At 41.5% G+C, this 24,271-nt stretch overlaps 1 protein-coding gene across 2 annotated transcripts; it reads left to right on the top strand.

Annotated features, from left to right (window-relative positions):
• The first annotated feature begins 796 nt into the window (after nt 1–796).
• On the top strand, nt 797–22,192 carry zgc:165507 (monocarboxylate transporter 2). Of its 2 annotated transcripts, none has more exons than XM_028399358.1 (5): nt 797–906; nt 10,903–11,148; nt 16,682–16,825; nt 17,251–18,057; nt 18,327–22,192. In XM_028399358.1, exons 2-5 carry the CDS (start codon nt 10,932–10,934, stop codon nt 18,605–18,607), a joined length of 1,449 nt encoding a protein of 482 aa, XP_028255159.1. In that variant the 5' UTR covers nt 797–906; nt 10,903–10,931; the 3' UTR covers nt 18,608–22,192. The 2 variants fall into 2 exon arrangements, with proteins under 2 accessions (XP_028255159.1, XP_028255160.1); XM_028399359.1 differs by lacking the exon at nt 797–906 and adding an exon at nt 10,657–10,762.
• Nucleotides 22,193–24,271: the final 2,079 nt, after the last annotated feature.

The raw sequence follows: 24,271 nt of genomic DNA on the forward strand, positions 1-24,271 counted from the left end.
GTAGGCTATGCATCAGAAAAATAGAGTTGTAGTTCACATATGAGTTTTCCTTTAGCTTTTCTAATTCATTAGATGTCCCTGTCTTTAAATTTCTTCTTTACATTTGGTAACTCAGTGTCACCATATGCAGAAGCTTCACTGCAACCCTTTCAAATTAATCCCATGGATTGAGCTCAGATGACCCAGATTGAGTGTGCTAGTGATGCCAGCAGCTTTGTACAGGCAAAGAAAGACCCACGCAGGCTAAAGAAGTGCATCTGTGGAAGAAAATAAAAAGTCTTTAAGCCTCATTTATACTGCTTGTATTTCTTATTTAACTTTAAATTCTCATGCTGTCATCTGTTGAGCTTTTAGCAGTTCTGAAGTGTGGACACCCTTTTGTCCTCCATGTTCAACTATGAGTTGTTTTTATGTTTTTTAGCATTTTGACTTCAGCGGATACTTAGGGTTAGGGTTAGGTTAGGGTTAGGGTTCTCTCAGAACTCACACTTAAAATAACTATAATGCAAAAATATGTACATTTTTGCAAATACCTTTTTTTAGCAACTTCAACTAATTGCCCATACTGATATTTTTTTCAACTGAACAAGCATTTATTTTGATTTTGAAAATGTTGCACATGCTTAAACTTGAAAGGAGGCGTCTGTTGTGTTTCTCCCTGATCTTAGACTGGCTCTGCACTGAGCCTGAGAGGGGGGGGGGGGTCCCTAGCTGCTGCCCGTTACTCCCGTGGAGCCGTGGAGGCAGCGCCGCCCTCTGCAGCGCGCAGCAGCTACGCGCTCTCAGGAAATTTAAACACAGAGCCGTCCACAACACGGACACACGCATCTCTCTGCACCAAGGTCACCGAGCCGACAGCCCACGCAGGACACGCACACACATACACGAACCTCTATTCCTCCAAAGGTAAAGTAACATTTAATGTCTGTTTGTCGCTGATGGCGCTGTCAGGAGGATTAAGCGAGCTTTGGCGTTGCGTCGGTACGCGGCGGTATGCAGTGATGAGCATGTGCTGCGATGAATGAGAACTATCCAGGGTGTTACGGTCCCTGTTGGATGTATGTCATGATGCGGTCAGGAGCTTGTGCAGAGAGGTGAAACGCCTGCCTGCAGCTTGCGGTCAGTTCCTGGAGGGGAATGATCTCCACCAAACACTGTGTATTTGTGCACATTTCGGGGCTACATTGATGCGGCCGGTCTAGCCCGTGTAGGCCCTGAGCTTTAAGACTGGCTTCATCCGGTCCCTATCCTTACATCAGCAGCATCATATGATCAGGCTGCAGTGCTGAAGTCACTCTACTGCTACACCAGCTCCAGCTATCTGAGGATGGGGGTTCCATTTGTGAAAAGATGCTCCAAAATTGTTATGAGGATTTTTTTATTTTTTTTTTCCACAGCAGGTCGGTCACAAGTGGAGGATGTTCCGTTTCCTGGTCAGCTGGTTGAGCTGTAAAAATAACTTCACATGTCACATTCTGGTGCCTTCCTCTGAAATGTGGACCCCCTTTTCTGTTTATGTTAAAACACAGGCTTGGATTAGTGTTGTACGTCAGTGAAATAAGCTCTGTATTTGCCCCACTTGCTGCACTCTGTTCTGCTTTGACAGAGCATCATAACACTTTAAGCAAATCTATGTAATGTTATGTTTACCTAACAGCGGCCATTGTGGTCAAAAGCAAAAATTACATGATGTGTAACTAATACAGCTTCAGCCTTCATCATACCAGAAAGGACTGCTGAGTGGACTGTGTTATGTCTTCACTTACACAGTAGCCTGCCAGGAGTTCATTATAAAGAATATATAATTATGATGCAACTACTAGCAGCCTGTTAGCTTAGCATGACAACCATGCACTTTCATTAAAGGCCAGCAGTGGGTTGTGGGATGGAGCTGCCTGGGTGCTGGTTATTGGAAGAACATCTATCACCATTTAATGCTAACTAATAGCATTGTTGCTGCTGGGACTGTAGCTGCAAGTAATATCAGTTTAGTTTATTTACTTTTTTTTTTCAACGTTTTTTTTCAAGTGATGAATTGCTTGAGTTTCCACTATGCTTTCAAAAAAACCAAGATAGCAACAATCTATTTGCTAAATTTGAGTCATCAAAACTGTGCCAATGTGTGAATTGCTGTGCTGATGTTTGATTCCACGATGACCACATTATAACCCTCTTGTTTAATCTGTAAACATAGTGGAGTAGTTTCATGAGTGGATGTGCTGGTTCTTTCTCAGCCAGGCGCAGCTACTTCCTTGAGTTTTTTTTTTTACTGCTCCAGTTTCTTGGACATGAGCTATGGCAGTTTGTGTTCCTGTTTTAAATGCACAGCAGATTCACTTTGTAGCTATCCTAAACAGTCTTTGGTTGACAATGTCCACACTGTTTGTTTCTCAGAAAAGCATTGGACTCTGTCAGCATGTGGGCAGGAACATGAGGAGTCTTTTTGTCTTTGGTTTTGCTGACCGGCTGTCATAATTGAATGTAGATGTAAAGGTTGAACTTGGTGATGGGTGCCTGAAGTGGAAAAGAATAAGATTGCCTCTATCATTACCAAGGAACAATTCAGAATTCAGCGATTTAAATGTAACTATGGTTAATCTATGGTTTTAGACTAGCAAAGCAAAGAAAAGCTGGCAGGGACAATGAGAACAGGTGAACATCACATTGTGTCTTTTAAGGTGACCATGAATGGACCGATGATCTGATATGAGAAGGACAGTAAAAGAGTTGCTTGAGGGATTTGTGGCTGAGCAAAGAGTTGCTGTATTTAGTGACAGAAGCATTTATGGCCAGGGAAGGGGCTAAAAGGAGCATGTCCTTGTCATGTTTACATCACCGATGCAGGAGTAAATTCTGCTTTGCAATGAAGACAAAAACAGATGTTAGTAAGTCTTTTGGCTGGAGTAATCCACATTTTATTCAAACCACTAGGAGGACAAGTTGTTTCAAGCATCTCAGAGACCTTAGCATATGCTTAATGTGTAGACAGGATGTCCCAAACAGATTCACAATGTTTATGATCAGGGCTCTGTGAGGCCACCTGTTAAAGAAGTCCTCAGTCCTCCTGTAAAACTGTGTCTGGACTCAGTGTCATGCTGAACTTCAGAGTGATCAATCAAGCTATTGCATGATGGGTAAAGGTTATCTTAATAAAACTATGACATAAATATGGTTGTACTACTGTCCATATGTGGGACTGGATCGTATTAATCGAGGCACTCCACATGAAGAACATGCTGTGTGCTGCTTTCTGTTCTTCTTCCTCTGCCCTCCCTTAACTTGACAGCAGCCGGACACCTGTGACTTTCTTTGAGTTTGAACAGAGCTGTAAAAGAATGCATAAATTGAATCTGACCTTCAAGATGTAGTCAGAGGTGTGTTGGTGGAAAGGAGCTTTAGATTGGATGTTGACTGTGGGTGTTGGCAGCCCACATGGAAAAGTGAAAAGAACTTCCCAGCATGCTTTTGTGTCCACGTAGGCCTCGTTGTCTAGTAGTGTTTGATGACAGACTTTATTGGATTGTTCTCAGTCATGTTTGTTTTCAAGAATTGGCTCACAAACTTCAAAGTCCAGAGGCTGACAATCGAGTAAAAAGAGTCTTAGTCTTAGTATATTTTATGGGAAGACCCCTGACCGTGGCCTTGTTTTTGATCAGAAAGCAGCCATTGTTTCAGTGGCATTTCTCCTGTTTGTTTCAAGTCCAAGGGCAAGTGTGTTTACCTGACGACTGTAGTGAGATTAGATCATCATTGTGTTGAGACACGTGCTTCAGTCAACATTTAGAGACCTGCTGATTGGGTTAATGATTTCTAAAGTGTTACTTGGACGTCACCTTAGAGCTAATCTTGCGTTGCCATAACTTTAAGTCTTATGAGGCTTGGGGGTGGAGTGTGTGGTGGTGGTGGGAGTCAGGGTCATGCTGGCTCAATGTAGAGGTCAAGCTTCCCTTTGTAGAGTCTTTACAGGTCTTACAGCAGCTGCTGAACGTCTGTGCTGTTCAAGGACTTGAAAAACACAAAGCTTCAGTGATGGATCCTATATTCTAAAAGCTGTTTATCTGTACAGGTGAAACAGGAACATTGTTATGCCCCATACCTTAAAGCTGGCTTACCTTCTGATGCCCTTCTTTACAACTCAAGTCCTTCAAGGCTGCACAAAAGCCCACATTAGAAAAAATAAGCTTTATTAAGTGTCCTATCCAGCCATTCACTGTCAGCACTGTAGCTCCACTTAAAGCATAAAGACAACTAGGAGTGAATGTGGGAAGGCCAGTGTCTTGTGAACTGTACTTTTATCTCTTTTAACTGATTCCATCTCTAATGAGTCTGACCCTAAAACAATTAACCTCACATACAAATCTGTTGTTTCAGAAGTGTACATCTCTAAAAAGATATTAGGGCTCTGCTAATCAGTGTTTTTGTATTGACCGTAAATCCAAACGTTGAAGCACAAAGTAGTAAGAGTTGCCATGTTTTCCCCCAGTTGGTGCCTAGTTTAAGCATCTTAGAAGATTATTTTGTTATCCCATGAATAACAACTGGCCCGTTGGTTTTTACTACATGTGCCTGGTTAGCAACAAGGTAGTAGTAGAGAGATCAAAAGTGAGACATTTGGGCTTAGAAGCCGGACTTCCCTCACTCGCAGCAGAGCAGTGAGTGTCTCCTAGACATCAGAGAAAATGACATAAACTGGGTGTGACCATTTGAACTGAGCAGCACAAGACAGAGGCCCTGTGCCAAATAAGCAGTTTGAAACAGGCCTCCCATGGTGACACAACCCACGGAGAAGTCATCTGAACGTGTAGCAGACAATTGTATTGTTAGCAAACTGAGCGGTTTTACAGCTTTACAGATTAAGCTGCTTTAATCCACAGTTTAATCAGTGATGTGATAAAATCATGCACTGAAACAACGTTATAATGTTCATCCATTTGGAAAGAATGGCCAGTCTGAAGGGCAGCATCCTATGCGCCCATCACACAGCTGTGAAGATTACAGTAACACATGTTGACAAACATTAAACACACGTGAAGCTTTTTTGAATGTTGACATTTCTTCATAGTTTTTTGCCTCAAACCTCTCAACTTGATGGCCACTCCTCTCCTTTTCCTCCTTACTGAAGCTTACCTGAAATACAACACTAAGGTCTCAGCCTGGCCCTTGTTGTGAATTGAACCTAAGATTCTGAGTTGGCCCATACAATAAAGAATGCAGTCTTCTTTCTGCCAAGGTACAAATTGATATCTTTGTTTGGCACGTACACACTCTCTCTCACACACACCTCTTGTTGTCCAGTTCTGTGTAACCCTGTCCAATGAGCTTTTACCAGTTGGATGATTTGCTTATACAAACACTATTTTGGTTTCTGGTTGCTGCTCATTTAATAAGCTTCTGTCACCAAGGTGAAAGCAGTCAGTCACTTCAAGTGCATGTAGGGGACGCAGGAGGGACCAAAACAAACTGTGTACTCAACAAACGTCACACAAGGACAGGTGTGTGCATGCTGGTCTCTATTAAATACAAGTGTTGACGGATGAGCAATTCAGAACATGACTTATAGTTGTGGATTTTTTTTCTATAGTGTTTCACAGATTCATCATCAAATGATATAAGATAATAATAAGATAATATAATAACACATAACACATAACTGTCTGCTGGACAGTTCTTTTGATTCTATTGTACAAACTCTCACTCAGAAGTACTTACTCTACTTCACCTCTCCTCCACTAAAAGCTGCCTTGAAATTAGTCCCACGGGGGAGCCTCCAGCAGTAGAAACACACTCAGGCTGTGTGTGGACTGCTCTAAAATGTCCCACTAATACCTTGCAGTGGAAAAACAACACACTTTTGATTGAATGGATAAGAGAGGCTTAATCCTATAGTGTTTGATTTATGTTTAAAAATCAGTCACTTAGATAATGTTGGCATGCTAAGAAAACACTTTAACCTGTCAAATCTCAGTGTTGCTCTTTATAGGTTTGGCCTGTGCTTGTATCTTAGCTGTGTCTTGGATCTGAATGCATCTGTGTAGTTGCAGATGGAGGGCTGAAGTCGCTGAGTGGTTAACTTGCTTCTTTTGGTGGAAAATTATATCAAGACTTAATGTTTTTATTTATGCGGTAAATTGCTGCTGACCTGTCTATGTGGGAGAATCTGACACATATTCCTTCAGGCATCAATACAGATTTATGATCATACGCATTGAAAGGTCTGTACTTCTGGTTAGATCTGCCAAAAATGGTCTTTTAATAGATTCACTTCTTGTAGGTGTGAATCACATTCTCAGGCCTGCTGTTGTCATCACACTTCATAGCTTTTATAAACGCAGCCTGCCAGTCACTCCTCTATGAGCTTTCAGTCAGTGGTGTCAGAGGAAGGACACAGCACAAACGGCCCATGATGAGGATCTGGGCTTAGCTGGAAACCAAGAAGGAAGTGTTGACATTGTAGTGACTAAACGGTGACTTTGCTTTGTTTGACTTTTTATGTACTTATATGGTTGATCATAAAATGAGGTCTGTCAGGCTTGTGTGGACGTTTCCCTTATTTCTAACTGCTCTTGTACAATCAATGCGTTTGGCGCTTCATATTCAAACCCATCAATTTAAGCTGCTTATGGTTTCTGAGGACCCTTCATGCATTGCCGTTTCGTTCAATCAATCAAAAGCAGTATCTCCACCGAGTGCCGCCACAAACAGCCTATAATCTGATTAGCATGGATTAGACCCACTGTATAGAAGTCTGGAAAAAAGGCATAATCACCAACTTTGATTAAAGGGCCAATAGTAGGGACATATATACTGAGGGGATTATAGTTCCACTCACGAGGCTGGGTTTAGCACGAGTTATGGAATGTGTTGTTATTCATTCAATCCGTTTAAACCAGTTAAAACTACAAATACCAGTGTTCTACTGGTGCACAACCACTAACCATTGTTACAAATGAAAGGCATTGGCATGAACACAATATATGGACACAAACAAGAGTTGAATATATTTCTCCTAGTTTCTAGTTGTAGCAAAAAATAAAGAATAAAAAAAAAATAATAAAAAAGTAAAGAATGAGCAGAATACAGTTAAAGCTGCACAGGGCCAGTGTGTGAGAAATGAGTTAGCAGCAGGCCGCTGATCTTAAGTTAGAAGAACTTTAATGTTATATTACTGTGTTTTGAGTTGATGCTATAAAAGTTAAAAAAAAAAACTTTGATCAAAGTCACAGTTGTTGTTGTTAGATCAGGTTGTGTTAAAGTTGCTGCCCCAATGTGGCCAAAATATATCACTGCTTTAAAAATGTCTGGATTTAAAGGTGGGGAGAAGATCTTAAAGACCCAGTAAGAAACAGCCAGATTTTGAAAATACACACATGCCTCCTTCTCTCTGAGCTCATCCTGAAGCCACGCCTCCTAATCACATGGACGCGCGTTACGTTGGTGTCGAGCACAGCGACCTGCATCAGCCGGAACTCATTCACAGGTAACATCATCATAACAAATATAAACAACAAATGTGGCAGTTATAAGAATTCAGATTTGCCAAGTGAAAAAGTTAGCATATTAAAACATCGCTTGACATTATTTACATAATAATTTTGTGCAGGCTAGCTACAGCAGTCAGGTAAAGCTAAAGTTAGCCATGCTACACAGTATTTGCTTTGAAAGTAGAGAATCCTCAGCACATTTTGGTAGACAGGTGTTCCTAAAGACAGCTAGCTGCCTGTCAGATTATATTATTGATGAACTCCCGTAAAGATAAACTCAACAAGTAAACAGAGTTAGCATTGAATGTTTACTCTGAATCTTCAGCGCATTTGTTTATGTTTACAGAGCAGTCTCTGCTCCCTGCAGATATTTACTGTAGCTACCTCACATCACCACAGACAACTACCTGCACTACTTTATATGCAAGTCCTGTTCAAGACCTGTTTATTGACAATATAAAAGTGTTAATTATTTACTGATTGACAAGTCAGAATTCAAATCCTGAGCCTGGAGCGGTCCCATCAGCTGCTGGAGCTCCATCTGAACATCTGACCTCCTCACCTGGGTGCAGCCAGCTGTTATTTCTGTGGGAGCTGCAGGCTCAGATGTAGGATGATGATGTTGTGGACAACCTGGTGACTGGTGCATCCTCATGCTGACACACACAGGCTTGTATAGCAGGGAGGCGTCCCACACCTAGAACTGGCCTGTTATTTCTCCAGGTTCTAACATGTTTGGTGCTTCTGTTCTTTTGTTGTTGATCATACATGAGAATAAATATCTGTTCACTGAAAAACCTTAACTGTGTTTTTGGTCATTCAGTGTCTTGCATTTGTCATTTTCAAATACCGCACAAAACCACATATTTAGGTATTTGGAATTAAATAAAATACATAGGATCATGCCGTCCTTAGGCAGTATCTTTAAATGTAATCATGTAAACACCCAAGATATGGGGTATTATTATTCCCATTCTTTTTTATGTTATTTATAAGAAAAAAAAGTTGAAATAAAATAATTGGCCATGTGTCTTCCTGTTGTGGAGCTCAGAGCGTGTGAGTCTCCACAACTTTGCAACTGGATCTGGTGAGAGTGTCAGCAACGAAGGAGGGCGACATCATTTATTGATGGTTCCACAACTAGGAACACTCAGCAACTACCTTTCTGCTAACACTCCTTAAATTGAGCCAGCAGCTTGAAATAAGGCCTTACCAAGAGACTTAGAAGTGTAAAAACAATGACACAAGTTTTTGGAGACGTGTAGTTCGGTTAGAGAGGGGTACCCTCTGTGTGGGGTCTAGGCTTTAGTTTAGTCATTGTGCTCCTACGACCAAACTAAGCGCTGGAAGATTGTAACGCAGGTTGATTTGCACAGACATACGTTTAAATGTGAAATTGTCCGGTTTGTTTGTTTGTCATGTTTTTTCTGCTGCTGTTCTACAGTCTGAGTGAAAACATGCACTAGTCTGTGACATATTCCAGTCACGGGTTCATTTGCACAGACACATTTTTTTAACTTGAAATAATCACTGATGTGACTTTTCTGAACTTATTTGTCCTGTTTAATTTTAATGTTGACATGCACTGCTTTGTGACCTTAAGATAAGAACATATGAAGAACAAAGTTACTTTAAATGTTTGCTTCATTATTATTTTGAAGCAGTTTGTGCCTCAATATTATCAATACATATTCCCATGGCTGGTTTGTGCCTAATCACTACTCACCAGCTTAACCTGTTAGAATGAAGTAGTTAACTTGACTGATGATTTGTCGGTATCATGCTAGAACACTGTGCCAATTTAGAGTCAAAATCATGTACGTAAATGCAATTGTCATCAATTAATCGTCAAATTAATCATTATAGGCTAAATGCCACAATTAATCGTGATTAATTTTTCTGCCAATATCACCCAACCCTAGTGGGGTGTGTGATTCTTGCGGACAAACTGCTCTCAGTGCTCCCCAGTCAGACTGGCAGGAAATTAAAATTCATGATAGATAGTGTCTGGTAAAACCAGATAACTGTAACAAGTAAGACGTTGTCAGTGGGGGGTGAAACGTATCATAGAATGTTTTTTCTGTCCTCAAATCTGTGAATTGATGCATCTTTTGGGTTTTGAAAGAGGTTCGATTAAACTTAAATGTGAATTCATTTTCTTGGGCTGCAGGCAAACATTTTCCCTCTACCTGGTCAATAAATCAAATGACAGCCACAGTTTCTAACACAAAGTTCACTATCTAACCTGCAGCTGTAACATATTCTGTTAACATATGGTTATTTTCAGCTATTAGCAAAAACAATGACCTTTGATGCTACTAATATTATGACAGTTTAGCCCCCCTCACATATGCACTGCAGTAGGTGAGCATCAAAGGTTCCTGTATGTCACATTGACCACCTCCTGCTGTGTGTGTGTGTGTAAGGGAAACTTTGGACCAGATCCATACTGTTTTTGTGCCTCCACGCTGGCAACAGCTCTGTTGTGTTTTTAGGTTGATCTCACATTCTCCTGAATGTGTTTTCCCAGAAATGCAGATTTTTGTGCAGACATTTTTCCCCATTAGAAAAGTTTAGACAAAATGTGACATAACTGTGTCTACACACTCTGGAAAGACCATTAAGTAGGTAATGCAGGCAAACAGCCATGCTGTAGTAATTCTGCTTCCAGTATCTGCTGTTACAGCCTAACTTTGCACTGAACTGATGCACTGATGGTGTAATTATTTCACCACTGTGCACTGGAGTCATTTATCTCTGTAATAATTGCTTACTGATGATTCTGTAATGCTAACAGAAACACACATATTGATTATCCCTCTGTCTGCTCCTTCTTTATGAAAAGGCTGCCATCACATCAGTGTGCACTACAGGCTAATTATACAGCTGTAGAGTTAACCTAATGAGGTTACACAGATCTTCACATAACAGCTGTACGGCGTTCCTGTGAATAATCTGTGTATCTGTGCATGTGAGTGATGTGTAGCCGTACCTGCTTTTGTTTTTTCACACGTAATTAGTTGTGTTTACTCTTTACACAACACCACCTGATTCTAAACAGCCACTACGCTTTTTTATCAGCCTCCACCCTGTTTCCATTACAGGCTGATGACAAGGGGGGGTTGGCTCAAGGTGAGAAGTAGGCGGGACAGGGCTGGTCTCTCAGGTTGAGTGAGTGCATGCTCCTTAGTAGGACATCAGGCTGCTGTGTGTGTGCGTGTGTGTGTGAAAGAGTGTGAGTGCATGTTTGCACAGCTTTTTCTCCAGGATACGGACCTCTGGTATGTCCTTCTCACCACGTGTCACTTTGCTTTTGACCTCATATAATCCCATATATCGTCAGTAATGATCTGTGACATATCAGCTGAAGCTGTGTGTTATGTTAGTTTAATTTTCTCTCTTTCTTATTCTTTCATTGCAGTGAGAAATCAGCGTTGAGGTGGGCCAGTGATGCCACCCCCAGCCACAGGTCCCACTGCCGTGCCCCCGCCAGACGGCGGGTGGGGGTGGGCTGTGGTGTTAGGATCTTTCATCTCCATAGGCTTCTCCTACGCTTTCCCCAAGGCCATCACAGTCTTCTTCAAAGACATCCAGGTCATCTTTGATGCCTCCTACAGTCAGATCGCATGGATCTCCTCCATCATGCTCGCGGTCATGTATGCTGCAGGTGAGTCAGTGACTGCATTCCCTAATTATCTCAGTTTAAAGTCAAAGGGGAATTAAAATACATGCTGCTGCCACCAAACCTAATGCACCAATCCTGGAAGGCTATGTCTGTCAGTGTGATAGCAACAAATTTAGTATTGATCTATTTGTTTGTTGTCTTTTCAATTGCAATACCATGAGTGGCCAGAGCTCAAAATTAGCTATAAAGCTGAATTTCAGAGCTGTGTTCAGCTCTCTATGAAATACCCATACATGAGGTGCATCACTTCCTTTTGGATCCCCAAATGTCTCCTTCCTTTGTGCCAGGGGTACAAAGTGCACTACAGTGTCATCACTTCTTATGGCAATGACACATAATTACTTATCAACCTCCTTACACAGGTCAGTGTAAAATAAAGCTACTCCTCTACTCTCCAGCTGGCTGCATATCTGCAGTATTAAGCTTATGTGTTAGCTGTGGAAGCTAACAAACCTGATGTGCCATTTAGCTTGTTTGGCGTAGGTGGGTTATTTAGGGACACTTGGACCAGAGAATACTTTTATGAGAGATATTCCAATGAACTATCATCAGTCACCTATCTATAGCTGCTAGCTAGCATTGTAAAAGAAATACGCCAATAAAAAGCGCTTTTGTTTAAACCTAAAATAAAGCAAACAAGAAAGAAACATTATTTTGAAAACAGACTTTCACTATGATCCTCCAAATCAAAATTCAAACCTGCTTGTAAGTTGTTTTTTATGTTTATGGTGCATTTATAATGGAAAAGATTATACAATGGATGGATTTTATTGTGGGTTTATTCTTCAGTGTGTTATAATTGGGGCTTAGTTTGTTTTTGTCACACCAGGACACCCTAGACACTGACAGAATAGAGACAGGTTGTGTCATCAGATCATGACCTGGATTTGAAACCACGCAGCATCACAGGATGTTGGCCCAGTGTCACATGCTGAGCCTTAACCTGAAATCCACAGTGGTCTGCTAAGAGTTACAACAAATCAACGTTCCAATATAGATCAGCTACAGACCTACAATCCATATGTTGATTTGTAGGGTAGCCTTTGTTTTTTTTCTACAATAAGCTTGGGTTTCTAATTGACCTGCTCCACTGATGAAATTCAGACCGCTAATCAGACATCAGATATACCGACACAATGCCACAGCTGCCTCGCATTTCTTTTCTGAAGGAACCTTTCGAGGGGTCAGTGTGTGTTTTCAGCAGGTCCTTCTCTCCACCATATTGCTCTGGTCACCTGCTGCATTTCCTACTTTGGCTTCAGCCCTTGCAGCCTTGTGTTTGGCAGTGCGGCGGTCGCCATCTGTCCATGCTATAATCCTCCTGTCACTCTATCTTGTGCTGTTGTCACCATCTGCACCGACAGGCCTAGAAAGCTCATTTGCTGTGTTGTATAGTGTTCGTTCTGTAACAAAGAAGTGGCAACAGAAAGCAGAACAAACAGAGCTTAGATTTGTACTTAAGTGGCACAAGTGGGGTATAAAGGTATGGAATTTATCTGGATACATGTTTGTGTGACTCCATCAACATGATCAACCAGAGGGTAGACTTACACTGTAAAAAACTATATGTTTTCTTTTTTGTCAGCATATCATATTTCCTTGTTCTGTTAGGTTTGTTTTCATGTTGATGCTTGGTTTCTAGTTGTTGTGTGTGTTTTCCAGGGTTTTGGTCATGGTTCCTGTTTGATTTTGAAAGTCCTGTTCTCCTTGTGTATCCTTGTGTGTTTTACTTTCTCCTGTGTTTCCCACCTCTGTGATAACCTGCCCCGCCCTAATGTGTTCCACCTGTGTCAGATTGTCTTCCCTTTCATTCCCTAGTGTATTTAATGTGTGTGTGTGTTTCCCTCATTGACAGTAAAAACTATGGACAGAGCTTTCATGACATCACCCGTTTGTTTCTGAAGAGCCGTTTTGAGGCTCCGCGACGCTCTGACCGTCGTCATGTTGACAGCATCACGTCCGCCAAAACTCCAAATATGGACAAAGAGGAGGAGCACGAGCGGAGTTTAGGGGGCCGGGGGATCGTAGAAGCAGGAAACTCGCGCAGTGATACGGCAACCGTCTGCTCAAGCAGCAACGCCCATAATTATGAGTAATTTTAAGTCCGAATATAATTGAAACAAGTGAGTTATAAAAAAATTCACCCCCACGTACAATTGACACTAGAAGAGAACCTATCATTTGAGACCAGAATTTTTTTTAGTACCAGGCTGTAAACATTTTCATTTCTACTGTGAAGTCGGCCATTTTAACATGGGAGTCTATGGGAAATGACTCTCTTCTGAAGCCAGCCCCCAGCAGTTGCAGCGTGAACTACAAGTTTTGACACTTCCGCATAGGCTTTAAGTCTGAGTCCCGAAGACTGCCGTTTGGTTTTCCTGCACTCTCTTTTGTTTGGTTCTCTTTGGTTATTCTTTGTATTCTCTTGGCAATACAGTCATAACACAGCTTCAAGATTCCAAATATAATGTTATTAGCAGGATATTTGTGGAACTGGTTATTGTCAATCTCACTGTGATAGCCGTGATTTTACCGCCAACTGCTGCTTTAGCTTTACAGTGACCGTATGTCATTATCATGTGTTGACAGCATCAATGTGTGCAGTTACTAGGCGAGCGCCTCTTGTTACTGATTCATTCATATTGATCACACTCATCAGCTATTCATTAAACACCTGCTCTCTTGTTCAGCCTCTTACGCGGCTAAAGCAATCACTGTATGTTTAACACCTTTCTTATTTCCCACTGCCTCCTCTGTGTGTGTGTGTATTAGTGTTTACACAGTTCTGTCATTACTCTGAGACTGAGTCTGAAGATGGATTGGATTCATCCAATCCATAAAGGACTGAAATAGCCTTTTATGTATTATTGCTGCCCGGTGCTGGCCTCTTGTCTTCAACTAACCAACCTATTTATAAGGTATACACACAAAACGCTTCAGCGCAGAGTGCGTCGCAGTGTGATGATGCATTTAAGCTGCATGTTGTGTGTCTGCATAGGATCAGTGTTGCTAATCCAGAGACAGAGAGAGAGAGAGTTGACCTTGGGTGAAGAGAACGGTGTTGCATTCACTGTCAATCATAAAGACACTTAGAAGACGGGATGGATGAGTAAAAGCAAAACATTTTCCAATAAGAAAGTTATATTTTATAGTGTCATGTATGTCTGCTTATTTCTGTGATGAAGACATTGAAAGGTCAGTTGCTGCTTTAGGATAAAATATCCTGACTTTTAATACATACTTTTAACTAAAACCTTTTTTCTTTGCTCTGTCTAAGAGTGATGAGAAACTTGAAAGAATCCCAAAGTTCTCTGATATTCTTAGATCCTCTCCAGCATCCACATATGGTCAAAAAAAGATGGCGATGGTCAAACTCTATCCACAAATATCCAAACAATATCCCCAACCTACTCTGTGACATCCATAGACTGTAAATAAAGATGGTGGAGCGGAGGTGTGCCTGGTAATCATGAAGCTTATGAACTAAGATGCAACCCAAATCATTTTAGTAGGCTGTAAACATGTTTATTTCTGCTCATGTCAACCTTGAAAAGCAGATGAACGTTCTCACACATAAGCCGGGTTTGGGTTATTTGCTTAAAATATCTGTGTCTTCAGAAAACTGTGTCTTCTTACAACATAACAGCTTTTTAAAAGTTGTTTGCTTCCATTTCTGTCGACTTTATCCCATTTGAAGCGTGATGGACATTCAGCACCCTCACATCATGAGCTGAACCAGCTCGCATAGAAAAAAAATCAGTTAGACGTCTTCCTTCTCTATATGTGTCATTCCCTTTTGGGATCTAGGTGGTTATATTTAGTTTGGGGTTTTGTCCACCGTGTAATGAAGTCCACGCTGCGTCTGGTCAGGAGATGATAAGCCTTTTTCAGGGGACGTAATGTGCAGGCTCAAGGGCTTCCTCATTTCAGCCGATCCGGGTCCCGCCGAGCCCCCGAGAATACTGATCACTGCTGTGGATGCAAATGAGGGGAACTTTTCCTCAAGGTCGAAAAAAGATTCACGCAGAGCAAATTAAGTGGGATGACTCCTCGCCCGTTGTGGCTTTTTAAATTGCAGTGGGCCTGGCAGAAATTTGATACATCTTCTAGCTGCTAATGAGAGCATTATTTCCCAAAAAAGGAAACATCTTTCATTACTTTTCTGTCCCTGTTCGTTTTACACCTCCTGTATTTAAAATTCAACAAAAGGTTAGGAGACTGTTAGTTATTAGATGCATAGATTCCTGGAAGGTGTCATTATGCAAAGTTGTGTTCAAAGAATCTGATCAAATGTGCTCAATCAGCTCAAGGGGAAAAATGTAAACAATAAAGTGTTGAGTCCACAGTTTTTACTTAAAAAGCAGTGAAGTGAGTCATAATTCATATTAAATACAGGACAGAACATGGACAGTAACTCATTAGCTTAGCCGTTTTGTAGATAAAAATAATATACAGTATAAAGTAAACCAATAAAAGGTACAATACAGTTAAAAGCAGTATATATAAATGTGAAATACCCTGCTAGTAGTGTTGGGCAATTAAGTTAGGTGCATATGCATTTGTTCATTCCTCTTATCAACTGAAGGAACGGAGGTCCGCTGATGGCCTGAGGGAAGAAGCTTAACAAATGTTAGCATGTCTCCTATAGACTGTAAATAAGGATGAATGCTGCCGTTTCATCTCCACACATAATGCATAAGATAGGCCAAAATATGTCACTAACAGGTACAGCCATGTTGAAGAAACTGTCTTGGAAGCAGCATCTGTAGACTAGTGGTCAAGAGAAAAAGGATTTGGTTTCAACCTCATGCGTAGCTTTATTTACTATATATATTCTAAGATAAACACACAGTACATGTTGAAGCTCATCTTATGCCCAGTTTACACTGTGGGATTTTGGGCTGTCGCAGACGAAAGATGAGCATCGTAGGAAAATCGTGGAGATATCTTTGGTCATTGCTCTAAATCGGTGGTCTTACATCGCACTGTGAGACAGGTTACGCGACGGCCATTGTCAGCGCCTTGCGACGAAAAGCTGAGATAAAATTCTAGTGGTGTCAGAAATTTAGGATGACTGTCTTACAGTGTGACAGCTGCTACGACCTGTCACCCTGCATCCATGTCTTTCTCCTCCTCGCATGTTGACGTACAATGTAACCTGTGGTCACCTGCGATTCAGTAAATGGTCATTGTACAATATGCATGCATCAAACTTGGCGATCGTACCAAAGCTTATTAGATTCACGTCGCATAGTGTGTCATGCAATGGTCTTATAAGATCACTAAAAATCGCACAGTGTAGAAAGGCCAATAGACATGGCGCTAGTTTAAGACGGTGGCAGTGTCGTGTGTAAAAATTGAAACCACTCAGCCTCCGCTATTAATAGCAGGCGGCTTCCCGCTGGTGTGCAGCGCTAACCAGATTAAATCATTATGTACTCACTTTCAGTGTTACTGACAGTGGTAAACATACAACACATGCGCTCTCATTTTTCTGCCCTCCTTTCTGTTGCAGGTCCCATCAGCAGCATTCTGGTTAACACATACGGCTGCAGGCCCATCGTCATGATGGGGGGCTGCCTCTGCGCCACTGGCATGATCTTAGCTTCTTTCTGCAACAGCGTGGTGCAGCTGTATGTCTGCATAGGCGTTATCGGCGGTAAGTCCATCTAAATCCACTTAAGTCCACTTTAGGGTAATTTGATTAGCCTCTAGTTCTGAGCGGCAGGCTGATAATACAATCAGTTCAGCAGGAAGACTTTTACTTAAAGAGTCTATTTTTGGTTTTGCTTTCATTAGATTTAAGCTTCTATGTGCCATCTTACATCTTTACCTTGTAATCCTGTACAATGCCAAGGTAATAGATTTAAACAATAAAATAAACCTCTGATCTAAGCCCAGGATAAGGACCAGTGCTTTCTGGAAAAGATATGTGGCAAATGACATGCTTCCCTGTTTTGTTTGTTAGCCTCTAATTAGCACATGGTGCTCAAATACAGCGGTGGCTGTTTTTTTAGCTTTGTAGATTTAAACTAAAAGCTAAATAGCTTTTAAATGTACTGAGTGTTACCACTGTCATTACAGGGCTTGGGCTCGCCTTCAATCTGCAGCCAGCACTGACTATGATAGGCAAGTACTTCTACAAGAAGCGTCCCATTGCTAATGGGCTAGCGATGGCAGGCAGCCCGGTCTTCCTCAGCACCCTTGCTCCTCTTAACCAGTACCTATTCAATCAGTTTGGCTGGAGAGGCAGCTTCCTCATTCTGGGTGGCCTGCTGCTGAACTGCTGTGTGGCTGGTTCTCTCATGAGGCCCCTGGGGCCGCCTCCCAACAAAGCCAAAAAGGATCAAGAACTAGCCGTCATCACTACCACCACGACGAAAGAGAAGCGCACTGCCTGGGAGATCGTCAACAAATATCTGGACCTGACGCTCTTCAAGCATCGTGGCTTCCTCATTTACCTGTCAGGCAATGTCATCATGTTCCTGGGATTCTTTGCTCCCCTTGTCTTCCTCGCAGCCTACGCCAAGGACATGGGTGTGGATGAATACTCTGCTGCCTTCTTGCTTTCAATCCTGGCTTTTGTCGACATGTTTGCCAGGCCCTCCATGGGACTACTGGCCAACTCACGTTGGATCCGGCCGAGGATCCAGTATTTCTTCAGCTTTGCTGTGCTTTACAATGGAGTGTGCCATATCCTTTGCCCGCTGGTTGAAGACTACAAAGGCCTGGTTGTCTATGCATTGTTTTTCGGCTTTGCCTTTGGTATGGTCAGCTCAGTCCTGTTTGAGACACTGATGGACCTGGTCGGAGCTCAGAGGTTCTCCAGTGCTGTGGGACTCACTACCATAGTGGAGTGCTGCCCAGTTCTCATAGGTCCACCTTTAGCAGGTACAGTCTCTTACATACATTAATTTAGCTAACGTCATAACTTTATTTCGAAGACCAGAAATGGGGATTTGGTCTGACTGTTGTAGTGACGAGGCTTGATGGGAAACATCTGTAGGTGATAAGCTAATGCTAACTTAGAAAGAAAGCTATCATGGATGCTCCTAGTATGGACCACAGTCTCATAAGTTTACACCATATCTGATGTATGTCAAGAGCTCATGGGGAGACAGTTTTTGTGTTTACATCTAAAACTTTGTCTTCTCTTGCAGGCAAACTGGTTGATGTCACAAAAAATTACAAGTACATGTATTTCTGCTGCGGAGCTGTGGTGATTCTGGCCAGTATTTGGCTCTTCATCGGAAACTTCATCAACTACAGACTATTGGAGCGTGAGCGCAAGCAAGCAGAGATGTACAAACGGACTGAGACAGAGGATCCAGACCAAGTTCAGGATCAGAAGGAGGCTGATGGTGAAATCCAGGCCTCAGAGGAACTGGACGACAAAAGTCCAAAAGAAGAGGAACCTATGCAGCGGGAGACCAACATCTAGATCGCTCAACTCTGCCAACGGCTCACAATCACGTCTGCTACAACCGTGCAACACCTACATCCACAATCAAAGTGAGCTCCACGCCAAGAGAGGTGCCTCTCGGTGTCCCACCAGGCTCTGTTCGGGGTCCTCTAAAACAAACTGCCAAAGCAACAAGCGTGTTGTAGGAGGCTGTGAGGCATATCTGAGTATTAGTTGTGAGTATAGCTGAAATATTAACCAGAGAGTAAAGTGTAAGATACTGTATGCATGTGAAGCGGCTAACAGTAGGAAAATAATTTGCAAACACTGTCGTACTAACTGTCATTTAGTCATGGACACATTCACCTCATATTGGATGGACTGTACCTGCTGCAGCAGTGGCAGGTTTATTTAAGATGTGGGATTGTTGTGCATTCATTTCATCAACAGACAATCAAAGCTGCTTAGTATTAATCACATGTGTCTACACATGTCCCTAAAAGATCAAAAACCTAGGCTGTAGTGTCTATTCCTCCTCCTACTCTGTCTTCCAATATGACGTGAATGCAAAAGCCACTGTGTCGCCACTGTTTGAACAGCACCAGCATAATGAGTACATCTTCAAAATAAGACAAGCCTTCTTCACAGTATGCTTGGAAAATAAGGGTTAAGATAAAAGAAGCAATGACAGGATTCTGGGTGGATAGAAAACACATTTCCCTCACTGACTCCTAACTGAACAAGTTAGCGCAGACAGCTAACTAAACGAAAACAAGACGTTTTGATTGGTTGAGTTGAGCGCACACAGTGGGAACAGTGATGCTCCTGACTGCGCAGCCCTTAAGTTCCCAATAAATAACCAACAGATGTGTTCACAGCTGGTGACGCTGGCATCACGCTGCCCCGCCTCAGCACTGTAACGCAGTTAAAACCAAATGTCCCACTTTAGGTGGGGTCATAAAATGCTGCATTAGACATCCTGGGTTCCGTATTTTCATACATGGTATGCTGCACTGAAGGAGAAATGGCCACACTTCACCTCCAAACATCTTTATGAAATTGCTGCAATTTACTGGATTCAATTATGGTTGAATGTAATTTCCTCTGCAAGCCTTAATAAGGTATTAATGACCAAAAACCATCTGCATAATGGTGGATTTCTAACGTACACAGAGAACCCATCAGCAATATTCTCTCTCGTATTCCGATGCAGATATACAGGGAAGTATTTCAAGTGGCCAGCGGCGGTCTGTTCCAATACATTGCCTTAAATGTAATGTAATGAGTGCAAAGGGGGGGGGGGGGCTGTACAGTGATGCTGCATAGTATTATTATATAAGGTTGTGTTCAATGTGATTCACTAACATGTCTGTATTGGAATGTAGCTGTGTGTACTGTTGTCTGTCCATCAGCTGATTCACTAACATTAAAAGAATATACTGCTAATTATGTGTGCTAATCAAAGTCCAGTGTGGCCGTACGTCATGTCTGTTACTATAAATGTCAATAGGATTCACCGTTCACCATGCTATCCACTCCACATGGTCATTTTGTTTTGTAAATGTCACCCCGCTGTGCTATTGATCAGTTTGATTTGTTTTTTTTGTGTCTGCCACTAAATGGCGTCCTGTGTCTCAGATGTCCTCACAAAAGCCCAAACACATTTTCATAACAAACGGAATTTCATTTTTCAAAGCAATCACGAACAAAGAGAAGACGATGTTATTGTCTCCCTGTGCCTGCCCCCCACACCCCTCCTCTTTAAACGTCCAGTTGTGTGGCAGCACTCGTGATAACACACCCTCTGTGGTGAGCTTTATCATGAGCATGTTCGGGTCCTGATGTGATGAAGGTTTTTGTAAAACACAATGATGTTGTTCTGCCCTCTGAGCTTATTTAAGCTTATTTGGTCTGATTTCATGCCGATATGAGTCAGTATTTTATTATTTTATTATCTTAAATTATAGATAAATCACATTCATTCACAATAGCTGCTGTACAATCACTTTTTACCAAATAACACTGCCCCCTGCTGGTTTCTAACCGCATAGACCAAGAGGTGAAAGAGCCAGACTTCAATTTCAACAGAAAACAAACATCATTGTTCACTTGTTTTAATGTCTGTAAGGTTTAGTTTTACAGCGTAGAGGATATTCATCAATAATATTTATTTGTTGTGGTGTGAAATTTATCTTAAATTGAAGAACAGACATACTTAATAATAATATGTAATATGATAAATTTAGGTGAATTCTTCCCCCTCTGCCCCTGTGCACTTAGACTGAATTATATGATTCCAATAATGGGATGTAAATGTGTGTTGTTGTTCATCCTGCAGCTCAAAATGATGTTTTCCGGAAAAAAAAAATGGGTTAAAAAATCTGTGACATGATAAATAATACATGCTTCTCCTTGAATATTCATTGTACTCCAAAACAACAGCATTATTATGTATTTTTATTTCTGGTTAAGATTAAATATTCACATTTGAATATAGAAATATGATTTAAATGATGTGCACCAATAGCCTTATATATAGTACTTAGCGTCTCAGATACTGTTTCCTTTTTTCATGTGTATTTAGAAATGTATTTTAAGGTTTAAGACCAAATTTAGAAAGATTACATTTAAATTGAAACGTTCCCTCATATTATTTATTATATTAACACACACACAATAAAAGAAGGAGATGTTAGTTTGATAGATTCATGTATATTTCCTGGAGTAGATGTCACTTTACTTGGTCAGGGTTAAAGTGGTCGGCACAGCTTGCTGCAGATTGGAGATTTAAACCTTCAGTTTAACTGTAGGTGGAAATAATCAAACTGGTAAACCTTTTTGTATTGACATGTTTTGCTCCTCTTGTGGAATAAGTTTCATTATTTCTGCCTCTTAAATGTGACTCCAATCTGCAGATGAGTCAGACTATTCCTTTCTGTGGATGTAATGAGATGTTTAGCATGTGTTGGTGTCGATTGTATACAAAGTAGTTTGCTACTGGGAGAGGCTGGCGGATTGTAACGATGCTAACTGTGCCTTACTGTGCTTCACTGAACACAAACCATATAGTAGACGTCCGTCCGTCCTTGCTTGTGCTGTTTTGTTATGTTTACACATCACTGCAGTCTTTCTACAGTCTTCCCTGTAAATAATTAACTTATGTAGCTATTAATAAAAAACACTCCATCTTTCAACCACCTATGAACAAAAATGAGCCATGGAGGTGATGGTGTTGCACCAAATTTAATTTAAGTAATGATGTAATGTATTTATTAGGCTTTGTCAAGGATGCAAATACTTCTGTGTGAAGGGCCGTTGGTGTTGACGTGTCTGGACCTCTGTAACCGTAGTTTGTTTCGGCAGTAATGTCAGTCCGTGACGTCCTTCCAGTAGCAGACGCACTGTGTGCTTTCTCATCAGGGCAACAACAACACACACTGTACGGCTTCGAACAGACTGTGTCAGCCTTTCCACTACCTCTGCAGCTGTCATGTCAGAGTGAGGAAGTGAACCACACGGGTATAGAGAACTAAATGATGTTTTTGTAACTCTGATATGAAGATATCACTTATACCACACAAGCTCAATAAAACATATATAAATAAAAGTATATATCCAACCAAACCACAGACTCTTTGAATTTTTTTTTTTAATTTACAATATACAGTACAATATGCCTTTACTGGCAAAGGTAAACGCTGCTAATTTTAGCAAACATATGCAGATTAGCATTAGCATTTGTATAGCATATGTCTCAGATGCACAATCCTCCAAAGAAAACATAGTGGATGTGATGATCCTTTAGCGAGTCAGCACAATGAATGATAATATCTGTGTGTGTCTTCCCATTAACAGTCAGCACAAAGAATCACCTGGATGAGACCAGCAGCTCTCATTACACTCAGAGTGCAGCTCTTCCTGCATCAAACCCACTAATAATCAAGCCTTAGTGTGTCATGAATGCTGCCTGGTGACCAATCACAACTCACACTTCAAAGAGGCAAACCATCCCATTACACACACACACACACACACCTCATTAATATGCACAGCTTTTCAGAGAGCTCTCGTGCCATTGATGGCTGGAGACCCTCAGGCAGTGTTTCAGGCTAGATTTTAATGGGGCGGTAGGGGTCACCAGGCAAACAGAGAACAATATACGCCTCTCCAGTTCCCTCTGATCGTCGTTCCAGCAGGATGGAGGAACCCTGCTGGGAGGGGGTGGGACCTGTTGGGGTTTGAATGCAGACGAAGAAGTTGACCTTCAAAACAGTGTCAAACATTATACTCCCTGTAAAGCTGCAGAGTTTGGCAATTAGCTGTCACTTTGGCATACAGGCCAACAGTGCTGTGATAATAGGTTAAACACTGAAGGGACGCAGCGGCCCGGTGGAGGTGTTACCATGCTTTTGATGTTGCTGAGCTGCTAATTGCATTACATCCACCTGCTTTGTCTGATTTTCTTGGTTACAAGGCTGCAAATGGACCATTTCAGTTTGTTTTTTTTTTAATTTATAATGATGGTAGAAGCGGTCTGCTTCTGCACTTACAGAAAATTCGACTGGAATTATGCATGAAAAGTACTCACACAGTATTGCACATGTCAGGCACTAAATGTAAGAATCAGGTTAACGATGCCACCTGCGCCTGTTAAGTGAACTGCATTGTGGGTACAGATTCAATCAGTTGTTGATGTTTCATTACTCCAAGTCTGAGCTTTAATGTTGTACACCAGATATATAAAACACAGCTTAGTCAGCCTATAGCTAAAGCGTGAAATTTAGCCTGTTGGCTCATTAATGCTAGCAAGACATAAAATGGCTAATGCTCATCCAAACTGCTGCCTGGTGAGTTTTTTCTAAATTACGGTAAGCTAAGCTATAGCTAGCTATAGTTGCAAATGCCAGACACGTGAGCAGAGCAAGCAGTTCAACTGTGTTAGCACAGAAGCTAGTATGTGGCTCAAACTTTGGCTTTTTGTAATGTTATTGATAGAAGACACAGGCTGAAAAAGGTCGGGACAATCTTTCTTTCATCCATTTGCAGTTCAAATAAATGTGTTAATTTGTTCAAAGTCTTACATATAAAACATTTATAGAACGTTTATCTAATTTGTTCAATAAACACAGTTAAAGGAACATCACTTGAAGCAGAGTAGGGAAGCCATGCTGTCATTAGCTGATTGGCATCAGCTGTTCCATTCATGCTTCTGTAAAGCAGGTATTTATTTTGGCCACTAGGTGGCAGCCGTGTAACAGTTTACCCAGACTTAACGAGCGACACCGTAGTTTGGGCGCAACTCTCCTGGACAAGCGCCTGCTCACCTTCAGTGTCGCTGTTCTACCTTGAAGGTAAGATGGGTTGTGTGGTCCATTGATTTTCGTTGGTTTATGAAGCCTGCTAAAACCACCCACTGGCCTTTACTTTGTTGTATTTTTGTTAAGTACATAGTTTGACATGGTATCTGGCGGGTCTGAATAGTACGTGATGCCAGTAATGTTTGTTTTATTGTTGGCAGCTGGAATGGGGTGTGGTCGCTAGCATGTTACTGGCGAGCTGTCGGGTGGGTCTGCTAGCAGGCCATCTATGCAAAGGATGCGGGCAGATATGACTTTATGTTTTATCGTGCGTATTTATTTTTGATATATTGTTATTGTTTTTTAATAGCCTGAGTGTGACTTCAGTGTCGCTGTTCTACCTTGA

The sequence above is a fragment of the Parambassis ranga genome, chromosome 2, assembly GCF_900634625.1.
Source record: "Parambassis ranga chromosome 2, fParRan2.1, whole genome shotgun sequence".
NCBI classification, from domain to species: Eukaryota; Metazoa; Chordata; class Actinopteri; family Ambassidae; genus Parambassis; species Parambassis ranga.